We start from the raw sequence: 14,666 nt of genomic DNA on the forward strand, positions 1-14,666 counted from the left end.
AACAGCCTTTTAAAAAAATATAGAAGTAAAGAAATTATTAAACTGACTTCAAATGTTGCTTTCTGTAATTTATTTATAAGCAAGAATTCAGATGTAATGTTGTGTGACAAATTCTATCTCTCACGGCTGTTTGTTACACAAGATACAGATGTAGTAATACTGGCTGGCACTGAAGCGAAAAAGACTGTTATTAGGCGAGTCCTTCTTGAAGGGATGGTTCATCAAAAAAATAGTGGCGTTAACAAACTCTACTGTCATTCCGATTCCAAAAAACCTAAGACTTAGTTATGTTCTTTATTGAATACTTTTTTTTATGGTCTTGTTCTTGGCCAGTTTTGTGAAACCGTGTACCTTATACATATAAATTGGGGCAGTTTAATTCTAGGGTATACTACTCCTTTAAACTAGATTTCCTTAGAGCTGATCTGTGCCTACTGTGCTTCAGGAATGCTGTCATGTGCAATTATCCCCCAGAAACTGTCTGGCATCACACGCACACACACACACAGAAAAACAGACAAGCATCTAATGTTTTAATTGAGCATATTTTTGTAGCTTCACAATTGCTCAGCACACACAATAAGCTATTTCTGTCTGGAGTGTGAGCTGTGTTCAGCTGTCTGCTGTACACTGATGGATTTTAAAGTGTCTTCAGCTCCAGTTGATTGATTTTTTACTCCTTGTAGTTAATAATCAGAAACTAAAATTAATACTTTTTCATCAGGTCTAAACAGTCTTTTTATATTGGTTGGCTTTTTAATATTATATAGCCTGGCCACAAAATAAAAACAAATTAATTAGCTAGTAAATGTTTGTCTGTGTGTGTTTGTATCTTTCTAATCATCAAAGAATCCTGTAGAAATAATAAACTAATACTAAATATTGATAACAATTTTTAAACAGCAGTTTCTTGAACAGCAGATCAGCATGTTAAAATGATTTTTTCTCCCTCTAAGGGCGTACTCACACTATTTACAGTTGCCTTTAACTGGGCCAAAGCAGACTTGTCCTCCCTCCCGCCTCCCCCGACAGCCCGCACTCGCATTATATTCGGGCCTGGGCATGCTGACGTCATTAATGATGCGCTTCTTAGTAAGCGCATATGCTCAGCACAGTGGAGATTTCTTTATCACTTTAATTGTTTGAGATGCAGTGACACTCAGTCAAATATTTCGCCGAACAGATCAGCCACTTTTGACGCTCATAAACAATCATATAGTCCTTGTACTGCAGGAATTAGGAGGTTTGCTGAAGGTGCAGCTTTTGTGCAGTGAGGGCCTTGCATTATGTTGTCCAACAACAGCAATATTTGTCAAATATAGAGCAGAGCTATTCAATTAGTTTGTCATGGGGGCCGGTTCATGAAAAGCATCCCAAACGAAGGGCCAGAGAGATATGACTTGCTATATGAGTGATAAAACAACTGCATATAAGAGCCCATATGCTGTGTTTTTCCTTAAGACACCCACATTGGCTTTTTCTACATTAAAATGTTTACATATTGTATTTTGAAAGTACATGATATCAGTGCAATAGGCTTTTTTCAAAAATTATGTATTATAAAATAATTTATTATATATCATAAATTATGTATTTTTTAATTATATATATATATATATATATATATATATATATATATATATATATATATATATATATATATATATATATATATATATATATATATATATATATATATATATATTCTTACTTTAGAAATAACAAACTTGCTAGCGGAAAAGACGTGATATAGGATTGGCCGCTGTTGTAGTTAATCCGTTATGTGTGTGTATTAGCCTATGTGTAAATACTTGGAACTTTAAACTAGCACACAGTTGGCAACTTGGCTTAACTTTGTTTAATTGCAGCAGTTTGGTTTTGTTCTGTGCAACAGAAATGCCGCTTAGAAGCCTTTACAATTAAACAACTGTGACGAATTAAAGCGCAGTTAATAGTGTAATCAGCTAATTGTTGCATCCCTATTGACAATATCAATGTATAGTACAAAAGGCCTTTTCTACAAACATATCCAAACGTGAACTTATGGTGACTCGCGCTCTGCGCAGCCTCTGCAGCTCGTGTTGTATAGAACAGACGCATGTCACTTCATAACTATAGCAGCTGTTTTTCGACTGAACTAAGTTTATTTTTGATGTTTTGGTCACACTATTTGGAGGGCCAGAACAAATTGCCTTGGTGGCCTAGTTCAGCATGTGGTGCCGCCAATTGGATAGCCCTGCAAAGCCAAGTCCGTAATGCTTGCCCCGCCTTCACACTCTTCTTATTGGCCCACTGCTCTAGAACTGAAATATCAGCTGTCAATCACTCAGTCAATGCCTTCTGGTTTTGGATGACAGAGAGAGCTACTACTGCGAAAAATTGTAAAGCGCTGAAGATGAGAATGAAGATAACACTAACAGATTTTGTTTTTGAAACCATCTAAAGTAACAAAATAATGACACATCTTTCTAGTGATCATGTGTTGAATGTTAATCCACCATCTACACTTTTCGAAGAGTGGATAAAAGACTTCCGTTGGCTTCAAGTCCGCTATGAAAAGTCTGTGGGATGGAATTTTCAGGTAACTGTTGGCCACATCTAGCACGAGAGCTTCTGTTTAATCCTTCATATAATCGCCAGATGCTGCCCGCCGTGCAAATGGGAGCTATATGTCAAATTTAACACCACGTACACCATCGCAAACGGGCTTGCACTGCGTAAACTAATATCGATATGAAAAGTCCGGTATTGCTATTAACATGACGTATGCATATAATAAGGTACTATATAATTTAAAAGCATCAGTGCAATATCAGACACCCGTGAGAACAGCATAGTTAAATTGTTAAGATTCTTTCATGTCAGGCAGTGCGTGCAGGGCCAGTGTGCGCTCCGTGTATCTTTTGGTCACTCAGTTATGTTATAAAAATCTATTTTCTTGTGATAATGGGGTTTCGTTGAGACATATTTTCCTCACGCTTGCATATATATTTTTTGCTTGTTAGTTTGATTACTGTTGATTTCATATGCAATAAATAGGCTTTGTTTGTATAAAACTTATAATTGGTGGGTGCGACTAGATTTTTGCTGATGCGCCTATATTTTTAAAGTTAGGAGCACCGGTGCTACCAAGCAAAAAGGTTTATCTCGAGCCCTGCACAAGGGTGAAGGGTGAAGAGGCTGTACGAGTGCTTTTGTTTTCAGACAGAACTGTAGAAATGCCGTTATTTTCCAAAAACATTTTACAGTTATACTTTTTTTTACAATAAACCATAAATGTTTTTTTTTATGATTTAAGCGCACTTTTTTTCATTGCATGCCAACCTTGCGTAACACATTACGAGAACTGAGTTTGAAGAATAGATATGTGGAAAGCACAGCTAAAAATACTCACTGCATTCTACCCACCCAAATGTTAACCTCTTTTAGTGAAACATCCATTCATTGCTGCCCTTGCAGATTACAATCAGGCATTTGTATGGCAGCACAGTAACATATTCTTTCAATGTCTCAATGTGACGCGTTCAAAGGTCACAGGTAGTACTTTGGTAATGTAATGACTGATGTGTTCGTAAATGGACAAGTGTTGTTAAAACGGCTGTGTGTGAAACTATTGGTTCTTTAAATGAAGTCAGTTAAAAACCTGACTTTGTATCTGCTGCGTTCATGTTTGTTTGGAGAAAGTAGTAGAATGTTAAAATAAGGAAAAATCTAGCTTTTTTTTAAAGTGGAGTTGAAGGGATTGTCCTTTTTTATTATGCTCAATTTATTGTGAAAGTACACAGATGTCCAATTTTATGCTTAAAATGTGTCAAACATATTAAACAACATCGGATCCAGAACATTTTAACTCTCAATGCAGACACCTTTGTTTTTAGTATAAAAGATATATTTTAAAATGAATCTTGACTTGGAAATCCTCAAATTCACAATATATTTGTATATTTTTCATTTTTGCTCATATGTGTTCTTTCATGTGCGTTCCGAACCGTGAGATTTGTGACTCGTTACACCACTAGTTGCCTTTGGGTGCTTCACTTTTCCCCACAGTCAAAACACAATCTAAATTGACCTTAGTGTATGAATGTAAGAGTATTGTTTCCCAGTTCTGGGTTGTGGCTGGAAGGGTATCCGCTGCGTAAAACATCTGCTGGAATAGTTGGTGGTTCATTCTGCTGTGGCAATCCCTGATAAATAAAGGACTAAGTCAAAGAAAAATGAATGAATGTGTGTGTAAATTTATTTTAAACTCTTAATAGAAAATCCCTAAAACCTAATGAGATTCATAACATTTTCACAAGAAATGACATAAAACAGTTATCATAATTAATTCCATACTAGGTAATGATCATGAAAAATAAGAGGTATTTACTTTATGCAATATGTAGTTTTCTTTTGTTTACTTATTGTTTTTTTTTACGTCTAGCTGAGGATTTGGATTATGATTCTCAGTGAGTGTATCTATAAACGCATCCACAGGAAAGAGGTTATTTGGATTCTGTCTGTCCTCCTGACCCAAGTCTGTTTTGTTGTTTTTACATCAGTGTGTGTTCAGAGCCAAAGGACAAGTGCACAAACGCACTCAAATTCAAAAACATTTCTCATTTTATGTTAAGTTAATTTAAAGGTTGGCATCTGCTGGAAAGTGATTTATTGCATTTAAATGGCACTCTGAAGCCTGTGTTGTGTGTCTTTTGCCATATGTCTTGTGTTTGGGTAGGGCCAAGTAATAACATTAGCGCACATGTCGTTTTGTGTGTGTGTGTGTGTGTGTGTGTGTGTGTGTGGATGTGTTTATTTGTGTAGTTAAGCACACTTGTGCTTGTGTGTGTTTGTGCAAGAGGTCAGGGAGTTAAGAGCGACAGCTGTAGTGTTTCTTATTGCTGTTTTTTAGGTGTGTGTTTGTGTGTGTACGTGTGCGCGTGCGCGTGTGTGTGCGCACGCTCATTTGCTTGATACTGTCAGACTGTGCACATGGAAAAGGGTGGTAGGCTGTTCAACCATTTTTTTTTTCTTAGCCAGTCATGATGTCATAGGAGGACATGTGTTTCAGTCAGAGAACAGCTGCTGTAGGGTGGTGGGAGCCTTCACTGAACAGCTCGCTTGGGAAATAAGGAATTCTGTACATCCTGGACATTTCCTGTCTTTCCCTCAATTCCTCCTTCTCTTTTTCACTCATTCGAACAGAACTCTGTGATCTTTCTGTTTAATTTGTACTCGCAGTGAATTATGAGATCATTTTTTAAAAACTTGTGTTATTTTATATAATGGTATGTGCACAGGGTCATAAATTAGGGTTTCTGAGCACAATATATCGTTCGTAACATACCAGAAATAAAGGTACAAATCTGTTACTGGGGCGGTACATTTTTGTTCCTAACAAGTCTTTAAAGGTACATATTAACATCTAAAAAGTACAAATGTGTACCTCACAGTACCTCAAAAGGTACAAAACAAAAGCGAACCCTAAAGGTACTTTTGTTCACTCCAGTGGCCCCAGTGACAGATTTTGTACCTTTATTTCTGAGAGTGCAGCATTGATACCGCATTGTACGAAACTGGAATAGTAACAGCGCAGGATTTGCAGTGTCAAGTCGGGATGATAATTAACCAGAAAGCACAGTTCAGAACAAAGTTTAACCCTAAAAGAGTGAAAGATCTTCATAATATCTGCGATTTATGTATGATTTGAACCATTTGGGCCCTAACATTTTATTTTTGTTTGTTTTAACAAAGATGAATTGTTTTTAATTATTTCCATAATTGAGATTCAACATTTGAAGCGGATCAAAATGTTTGTCAAAATTCTTTAGACTAGAACGGTTTTCAAATTTTAGTTTTAGGAAACTTTAATGCAAACTTATATCTGTTTCAAATGTTGACTACTGTATACAGTGTTGTTTTACATTTTGATTATTTAATTTTTAGCAGAAATACTGTTAGACTCCAGAAAACCATAAAGCACTGTTTATTTCATTCATATGTTTGTTCTTTTGTATTAATTTATGCTTATGCACATTTACTCGCCTACAAATTCATCATCATTTATTCATTCATTCATATTCTTTTCAGCTTAGTCCCATTATTAATCCAGGGTCGCCACAGCGGAATGAACCCCCAACTTATCCAGCATATGTTTTACGCAGCAGATGCCCTTCCACCACACCCAGGGGAAGCCCACGCGAGCACTGAGAGAACATGCAAACTCAATACAGAAATGCCAACTGACCCAGCTGGGGCTCGAACCAGCGACCTTCTTGCTGTGAGGCAGTTGTGCTACACGCTGTGCCACCGTGCTGCCCACAAAAAAATCATAATCACTGTAAAATTCTGAATGCTTTCTAAACTGAGTTATGAGGTGCCTTTAGAAATTATATTTATAGCGCAATATTAATCGGTGAGAAATAAAACATCAAATGTCTTTTTCAACATCATGGGTAATAAACAACATTTCTCAAGAGCAATATTTGGCACACAAATAAAACAGCTGTACTTGTAAGGATATAGAAAACTTGAATCCACAAAAGTGGTCATATGCATTGTAGACTTTACTATCAGTGATGTATAAAGTACATTTACATCATCTGTATTAAAGTAAAAAATACCTTACTTATTTGTCACTGGATGAATGATGCACGACCAATCAAAAATTGAGTTTTGCATATTTACAATAAAAAGTTTACAACATATCTTCATGGAAGTTGCATAAATTATGATGATTTTGGGCATAAAAGAATAATCAGATTCATTTTTTTTTTTCTTAAATAAGCTAATGTAATGAAGAAAATAGTTTGTGAAATTCAGAATGTCAAAAATACACATTTGTATCATTTTATAGATACATTATAGTTCCGAAAGTTTTTTTTTTCTCTCTTTAGCAGTCACCCCTCCAAAGTATAAAAGGCATGAATTCAATAGAAGTGCTTGGCAAAATAAGAGGAATGCGTTTAATGTCAAAGTTTTGAGTCCTCTTGTGTGTGAGACAGAAAGAGCTTAACGCAGCTTAATGGAAGTCAGCAGCTGTTAAGCAACAGGGTACCAAGATAACACACCTCTCTAATTTCCCTCTGCACTCTTTCTCCATCTCCCTTTCATTTTCTGCTCTTCCATAATTCTGCCAAATCTCCTTTTGTCCCACACTTTTCCCTCTCCTTTCCTCTCTTTTTATTTATGCTCTTTGTGCTTGACTGATTATGCAGAGCCATGGCCGTTCCTAAAAGATTGACTTAGCATCTTGCTGCTCTGAAACTAGTGAGACCGAGCAGGAGGGTGTGAAAGATGTATTTTCACAATTCGCTTTACTGATTTAAGCACTTTGGCTCCATATGAAATTGCAGATTTCATAACGTAGGTGAAGAACAGTATGTGACAGCATGCCTGAAATAGAGCATTACCATTCATTCATTCATTCATTCATTCATTTTCCTTCTGCTTAGTCTCTATTTCAGAGGTTGCCACAGCGGAATGAACCGCCAGCTATTTCAGCATATGTTTTACATAACAGATGCCCTTTCAGCCATAACCCAATTTACTTATAGTGCATGTCTTTTACTTTGGGGGAAACCGGAGCACCAGGAAGACACCCATGCAAACACGGGGAGAACATAAGGCGACAGTGCTAATCACTGAGCCACCATGCCACCGTAGAGCTAAACCATATTTCTGCTATTGTATTCTAAATGTATGGGTATTTCCCAGTGCTGAGTTGCAGCTGGAAGGGCATCCGCTGCGAAAAATGCTGGATAAGTTGGTGATTCATTCCTCTGTGGCTAACCCAGATTAATAGAGAGACTAAGCCGAAAAAAAAGTTAATGAATAAATATATAAATTCTAAATATCTTTAAAAACTGATGAAGAATAATGTATCATTAATGAATTCATCATAAAACGACTTCATAGTCTTTACTGTAAAAATGCTATAATATTAATATAATATAATATTAATCTTTATAGAATATGCAAATGTTATGTTGTCTTTCATTTGCTTGGAAGATTTAGACAAACAGACAAATAATAAACTGCCAATATAACATTGCAAAATTGGTCTGTCCAGATTGCATATATATTACTATAAACTACAATATAGAACTCAATAATTATGAATTTAAAATAAGATATGGATCATAAGAGAGTTTGCAATTTCAGTCTGCAAGTCTCTGATTAATGACCTTATTCTTTACGTATAAGCCGGCACAGCCATTTGAATCTTTTTGGCTCGAGACTTCCGATCCCACTCACTTCACTTCCATTCATTTTTAGACATTAAAAACAGCTGGTTATGCTGCCTGTTGTTGCAAACTGATGTTTTCTTATTATATTATTCTGTATTCTTTGTCTGTATAGTCATGAACACACTTGTTTGTCTAGCAAGTAGTTTGACCGTTTTATGCCGTTAATTATAGTCATTTCTCCTAAGGCTACTGAATCAGAAGTTCTAACACAATCACAAAAACGAGTGCACATCCGCATTGTAGAATAAGGTCAACATCATTGCACTAGACTTGCATATGCAAACACTAGAAGATGTTGCTCTCAAGTGCTGTCTGAAGCCTTCTCATAATAATGAAACATTTGGTTTAGTCTCCTGCTGATCTGTTAGACTAAATATCAGCAGGACTGTGTTGTAAGAAAACAGGACCAGGACTCTCCAAAAGCAAACATGGGCTCTAAAGAGACTTTTATACTGCTGTTCTTGATGGGGTTGTTGTGATATTTACAATTTAAGTTTAAGTTAAGATATTTACTATTTAAGTCAGATTAATCGCAAGAGCCCTTGTGATCATTTATATTAGAATTAAAAGTAAATAACATTTAGTTTTAGTAAGATCTTTTTTCTATAGCAAGTAACGCATTAAATATTTTTTTAATAATATAAGTGAAAATGTTTATAGTGTTACAAAATAATTTGTTTAAAATGTATGTGTGCGTTTTTATATATATATATATATATATATATATATATATATATATATATATATATATATATATATATATATATATATATATATWTATTTATATATTATATATATATATATATATATATATATATATATATATATATATATATATATATATATATATATATATTTATATATATTTATATATTTATATATTTATACTATATATTTACTATAAGGCAGTAAAGTCAGAATAATTACCGCCCCTGGATTATTAGCCCCTCTGTTTATTTTTTTCCCAATTTCTGTTTTACAGATTTTCTCAACACATTTCTAAACATAATAGTTTTAATAACTCATTTCTAATAACAAGCTTCTAATAAGATTTATTTTATCTTTGCCATGATGACAGTAATAATATTTTACTAGATATTTTTCAAGACACTTCTATACAGCTTAAAGTTACATTTAAAGTCCTAACTAGGCAGGTTAGGGTAATCAGGCAAGTTACTGTATATTGTATATAGTGATTGTATCGTATAACAATGGCTTGTTCAGTAGATTATCGAAAAAATATAGCTTAAAGGGGCTAAAAATTTTGATTTTAAAATGTTTTAAAAAATATATAAAACTGCTTTTATTCTTGCCGAAATAACAAAATAAGACTTCCTCCAGAGAGAAAAAATATTATCAGACATAGTGTGAAACTGTCCTTGCATCGTTAAACATAATTTGGGCAATATTCAAAAAAGAAGAAAAAAATCAGAGGGGGCGAATAATTCTGACTTCAACTATATATATATATATATATATATATATATATATATATATATATATATATATATATATATATATATATATATATGTACGTACGTACGTACATACATACATACATACATACATACATACATACATACATACATACATACATACATACATACATACATACATACATACATACATACATACATACATATATATATATATATATGTGTGTGTATGTATGTATTTTTTTTTACATGTAAAACGTGTGTAACTATAAAACTTAATTGTACATTCTAACATTTACTCTGTACAATTATTATGCAAAAATACTAGACTAGTGTTTTAAAATACTGCATGTTTATATAATGTTATAATTATATTTCACTATTCTTGCCTTAACTGATCTTTTCGTCCATCAACAGTTCAGCATAAGCCATTAATAATAATCTTACAGACCCCAATTTTACCAATTATAAATGTAATATATTTAGTCTTTGTACTGTAATGATTGACTGGCTTAGATAATTTTTTTTATTGTAATGTTTAAAGTTAATTAACATACCTACTGCAGGTTCACGGCTAGGATACAAGATTGGTTTTTGTTGCAATGTTGAGTCTCAATTATAGTTGAGCAGGATCTACAGAATTGTTTTTAATTACTGTCTTTATATGGAATTTACATGATTTATGCAAAAAAAAAAAAATATATATATATATATATATATATAGAATTTTTGTCTTGTTTATATTCCAAATATCTACATTTCAAAATGAAAACAAGACTATTTCACTTACCCCACTGGCAGATAATTTAGCTTGTTTTAAGGAAAATCTCTTAATTTGGATGTTTTACTTGATCAGTTACCCTTTTTTTGAGATAAAGAAAAGCATTCTTTGCATTGTGATTATTCAATCGATGTACCTGAATACTGTTAGACTCACCAGAAAATCATCAAATAGTGCTATTCAAAATATCTTGTGAAACTGTATTCATATCGCAATATTTATTGCAGAAAAATAAAATAAAGTTTTTCCAATATTATGCTCCCCTACCTGGTAAAACAATTAGTACAAATACACAGTTTATTATTATGTTACAATGTATAAATATAAATTAAATGGGATTTATTACATGTAGTGGTATGTTTGGAAAAGGGCTGTCAGCACGTCCTATGCTGATAGTGAAAGTGAGTCATCAATATGTGTCTACTTTTTTTGTGACTCATCAGATAGTTGTTCATCATCCTTTATTCATTCACCCAACTATGACTCAACGTGAAAAGCCATAATATATGCTTACACACGTGCTGACTCGAGAGCTTTTGTTTTGAGTGCAAGCAGTGACTAAACCTCAGTTATTTTGGTGTCCACTAGAGGGCGATGATTATCCTCTCACCTCCATTCTATTAAGGTCATCACTAACACACCCACCCATCGCTCTCTTGACTTCAGTGTTTCCAATTTTACATCGGGAAGTGCCATTTCAGTATACCAGAGTGAAACAGAAATGTCCTTCTGCATGTTTTGTTTATGTGTGCGTTTGTGTGTTTACATGTCATGTATAATCCATTAAAAAAAGACACGGAAGTACTTTTGGTGCTTTGTGTAATTTGATTACATTACCCTATAGTCAGCATGTGTTTTCATTAGAAATTACAGTGGAAGATACAGCAGGAGTTGTCATGGCAATGATGGGGGTGAAACTGATAGTGGGAGATCTAGAGAGGGTTGCCATAGCAACTATGCCAGTCTTCGAGGCAGAGCCGAGGTTACCATAACAACCACATCACACCCTCTCAGAAGGCAACCTTGAAATAATGACTTACTTTACACAGACATGACAGCATAAATGAAGATGATGAAAAAAATCTGAGTTTTTCTTGAAGATACCAGACTGACAGATGTTAAGCTAAAGCACTCCAGATGCATATTACGACCCTTAAAGATTCAAGGGTTGCCATGGTGATGTCAGATATCAGAGAGAAACTGATATAGGATGCGATGTTGCACGTGAGGAAAATAAATGAATCATCTTGACAAGATGTGATCATGTCATCCTTCAGTTGACACTGAATAAACACCTAATAGTATTGACGCATCAAAGCCAACAAGTCGATCTTGAATTTTTGGTATGCTTTGTTAGCAGGGTGCAGTATCTGTGATCTTATATATGTTTAGACATCAGGTGGTCTGTTGATGTGGACATGGGTCCTTATCCATCATCTGTATCGTGTACTGAGGGTGTGTTTGTTTGTGTGTGTCTCAGCAGATATGGAGCAGGTATCAGATGATGAGCTGGACCATGCTGCCGAAGAAGACAGCGATAAGGAGGACCAGGATCTGGACAAGATGTTTGGTGCCTGGTTGGGAGAACTGGACAAGCTCACACAGGTGACGCTCACTCTTGAATTTGATGTTTTATTTTTCATTTTGCGGGCTCATTTTTCTCAAGAAATGTAGATATAGGTATACCATTTGATTGAATCCAATATGTTCTGTTCAGAGAATAATAATATAGGGTCATGTAGATTGTGGTAGTATGGACATTATATCACATACTATTTGATATTATTTTATATTATACTAATAATAGGTTAGTATAAGGTTATTGAAAATAAGCTTCAGATAGTCGAAAAAGATATTTCTTATTTAAATTCACCGCAGTTTTAATTAAGCACTGTCTTGACAAACCTGAAGTATGACGTTGTCTAAATTTAGAATTGATTATTAACATATATTTTTAGACCTGAATATGTTACGAATGTTTTGTTCATGTTAACAAGTTCATTAAAGAGATAGTTTGCCCAAAAATGAAAATGTACTTACTATTTTCTCACTATTTATTCAACTTCTGTTAAACACAGAGGGAGATATTTTGAAGAATGCTAAAAACCTGTAACCATTGACATCCATAGTCGAAAAAGCAAACACTATGGACAACACAATGGTTACAGGTTTACAGCTTTCTTCAAAATATTTCCTTTTTGTGTGTTTAATAAAAAGGAAATCATAAACTTTTGGAACAAGTAAAAGGTGAATAATGGTGACAAAGTTTTCATTTTTTAGGTGAACTATCGTTTTATTGTTTATTATTTATTTATTTTATTATTGACAGACAATAAAAAATTTTAATTTCAAAAATAAAAGGTTTAACCAGAATGGTCTTCTGATGCATTGTGTTTACTGTTGTATATTCTGATGAGTTAGCTACCTCATCTTGCCTAATGTCACCCTCCCCCATTTCTGTCTTTGATTTAGAGTTTGGATGATGGGCGTCCTGAGAAAGTACAAAAAGCTCCTCTCAGACAGGAAACAAACCTTGCCAATTTCTCCTATCGTTTCTCTATGTACAACATCAATGGTTAGTCTACCCCCCTACACACACACACACACCTCTGATTGCTCAACATTCATTATCACTCAAAATCTCACTCAAAACGCCTCAATCTCACTCAAAACAGATACAGTGTTGTTTTGACATCCATTTAAATGAATTATCGTACAAAATGCCTGCATAACATCAAAATGGTTGTAGTTCTATAATATCTTTCTCTTATTTAAAGTTTGGGGATGGTAGGATTTTTTTTTTTGTATTTCTGAAAGAAGTCTTCATGCTCCCCCATACTTTATTGTTTTGATTAAAAAGGTAATATTGTGAAATAATAGCTTATATATGACGTTATATAAATGAATGATTCTCTAGCATAATGTCAAAAGTGATGACAAAACAGGTGATTTTACAGCCATTTTAAGATTATACGTTGAACAGCATGAAATGCCGTCATTCTCAGACATTTCCCACTATTTCTCTGTTGCAATCAGGATATCACAATAGTTAACCCCAAAAAAGCCACAGCAAAGCAATCACTGCTGGCATTGCTGTTGTGTTTGCAGGAAAAACGCTGCAGGCATTTCTTTCTTTCTTTCTTTCTTTCTTTCTTTCTTTCTTTCTTTCTTTCTTTCTTTCTTTCTTTCTTTCTTAATTTCTTTTCTTTCTTTCTTTCTTTCTTTCTTTCTTTTCACTGAACTAGTCTGCTATAATGAAAATAGGAGACTCATTAGAAACAAACAGATGGCCACCCAAAAAGTCAGGGTTATGCACAAAATACAAACATTCCTGATATGCGAGTCCTATCTTACACTCAATACACTACAATTACTATGGTATAAATACAGCACCGCAACATAAAAAAGAGAGAGATCCACTTAGACTTGTCACTCACCAATTTTATAATGTTTTGATCAACTGTAGTTTGAAAATATGCCAATCTTTTCTCTTCTAAGTGCTTGTTATGCGGTCTCTGTTGCCATCTTGTGAATGGACAAAGTCAACTGCTCTGCTCAGTATGGCAGTCTGATGGGTGCCGATGCGCTGTATCTCAGAAATAATAAATATTTAAAATAGGCACAATCCTTATAAATAAACTACATTTTCGCCTGAAAAATACATTATGTTAATTGGTCAAACTGTAGTGAGTTTATTGATCTGCTGTCACTCTATATGGGCGGAGTAATACAGAAGGGTGAGGAGGCTGTACAAGTTCTGATATTGCAGAATATTAACATGGCTATCAGTCAATCAGATTCCAGAACCAGACAGAACTGTCATATAAATAAATAAATGTATATAAAAAACAATTTTTTTTTTTTTTTCTGAGTTTTTAACTCCTTTAGCAAAGCTAAATTTATAGCAGCTGAAAGCATGTAATATAATGACATGGTAATCAAGTAACATATCCAATGATTATAAATGTTTAAATATAATGTGTTTTTTAAAACATTATTAGCACTTTAAAAACACTTTAGGATTTGGATTAATTTAATGCATATATAAAAATGTATGTTCTGTAAAAGATTAAAAAATATATAATAATTTATTTTAAACCTCACAATTTTTGTCATTTTTAAAACTAAATATGATTAGATAAGATTTCAAATCCTAATGCTTATTTGTTGATCAAGTAACTTGTTCATTTTATTATTATCAGTGATGAAACCCCTGTA

The 14,666-nt window shown here is 33.8% G+C and overlaps 1 protein-coding gene across 6 annotated transcripts in view; it reads left to right on the forward strand.

Annotated features, from left to right (window-relative positions):
• raph1b (Ras association (RalGDS/AF-6) and pleckstrin homology domains 1b) overlaps positions 1-14,666 on the forward strand; it is a 79,585-nt gene that overhangs the window by 39,871 nt on the left and 25,048 nt on the right. For 4 of the 6 annotated variants that reach the window (NM_001365585.1, NM_001365587.1, NM_001365589.1 and 1 more), the window contains exons 3-4: positions 11,932-12,053; positions 12,921-13,023. In NM_001365585.1, coding sequence (NP_001352514.1) covers positions 11,934-12,053; positions 12,921-13,023 — 223 coding nt within the window. In that variant the 5' untranslated portion in view covers positions 11,932-11,933. Of the gene's footprint in view, positions 1-11,928; positions 12,054-12,920; positions 13,024-14,666 lie in introns of all 6 variants that reach the window. The other 2 variants (XM_005159954.5, XM_073946123.1) reach the window with 1 other exon arrangement.

The sequence above is a fragment of the Danio rerio genome, chromosome 1 (assembly GCF_049306965.1).
Source record: "Danio rerio strain Tuebingen ecotype United States chromosome 1, GRCz12tu, whole genome shotgun sequence".
Classification (NCBI taxonomy): Eukaryota; Metazoa; Chordata; class Actinopteri; order Cypriniformes; family Danionidae; genus Danio; species Danio rerio.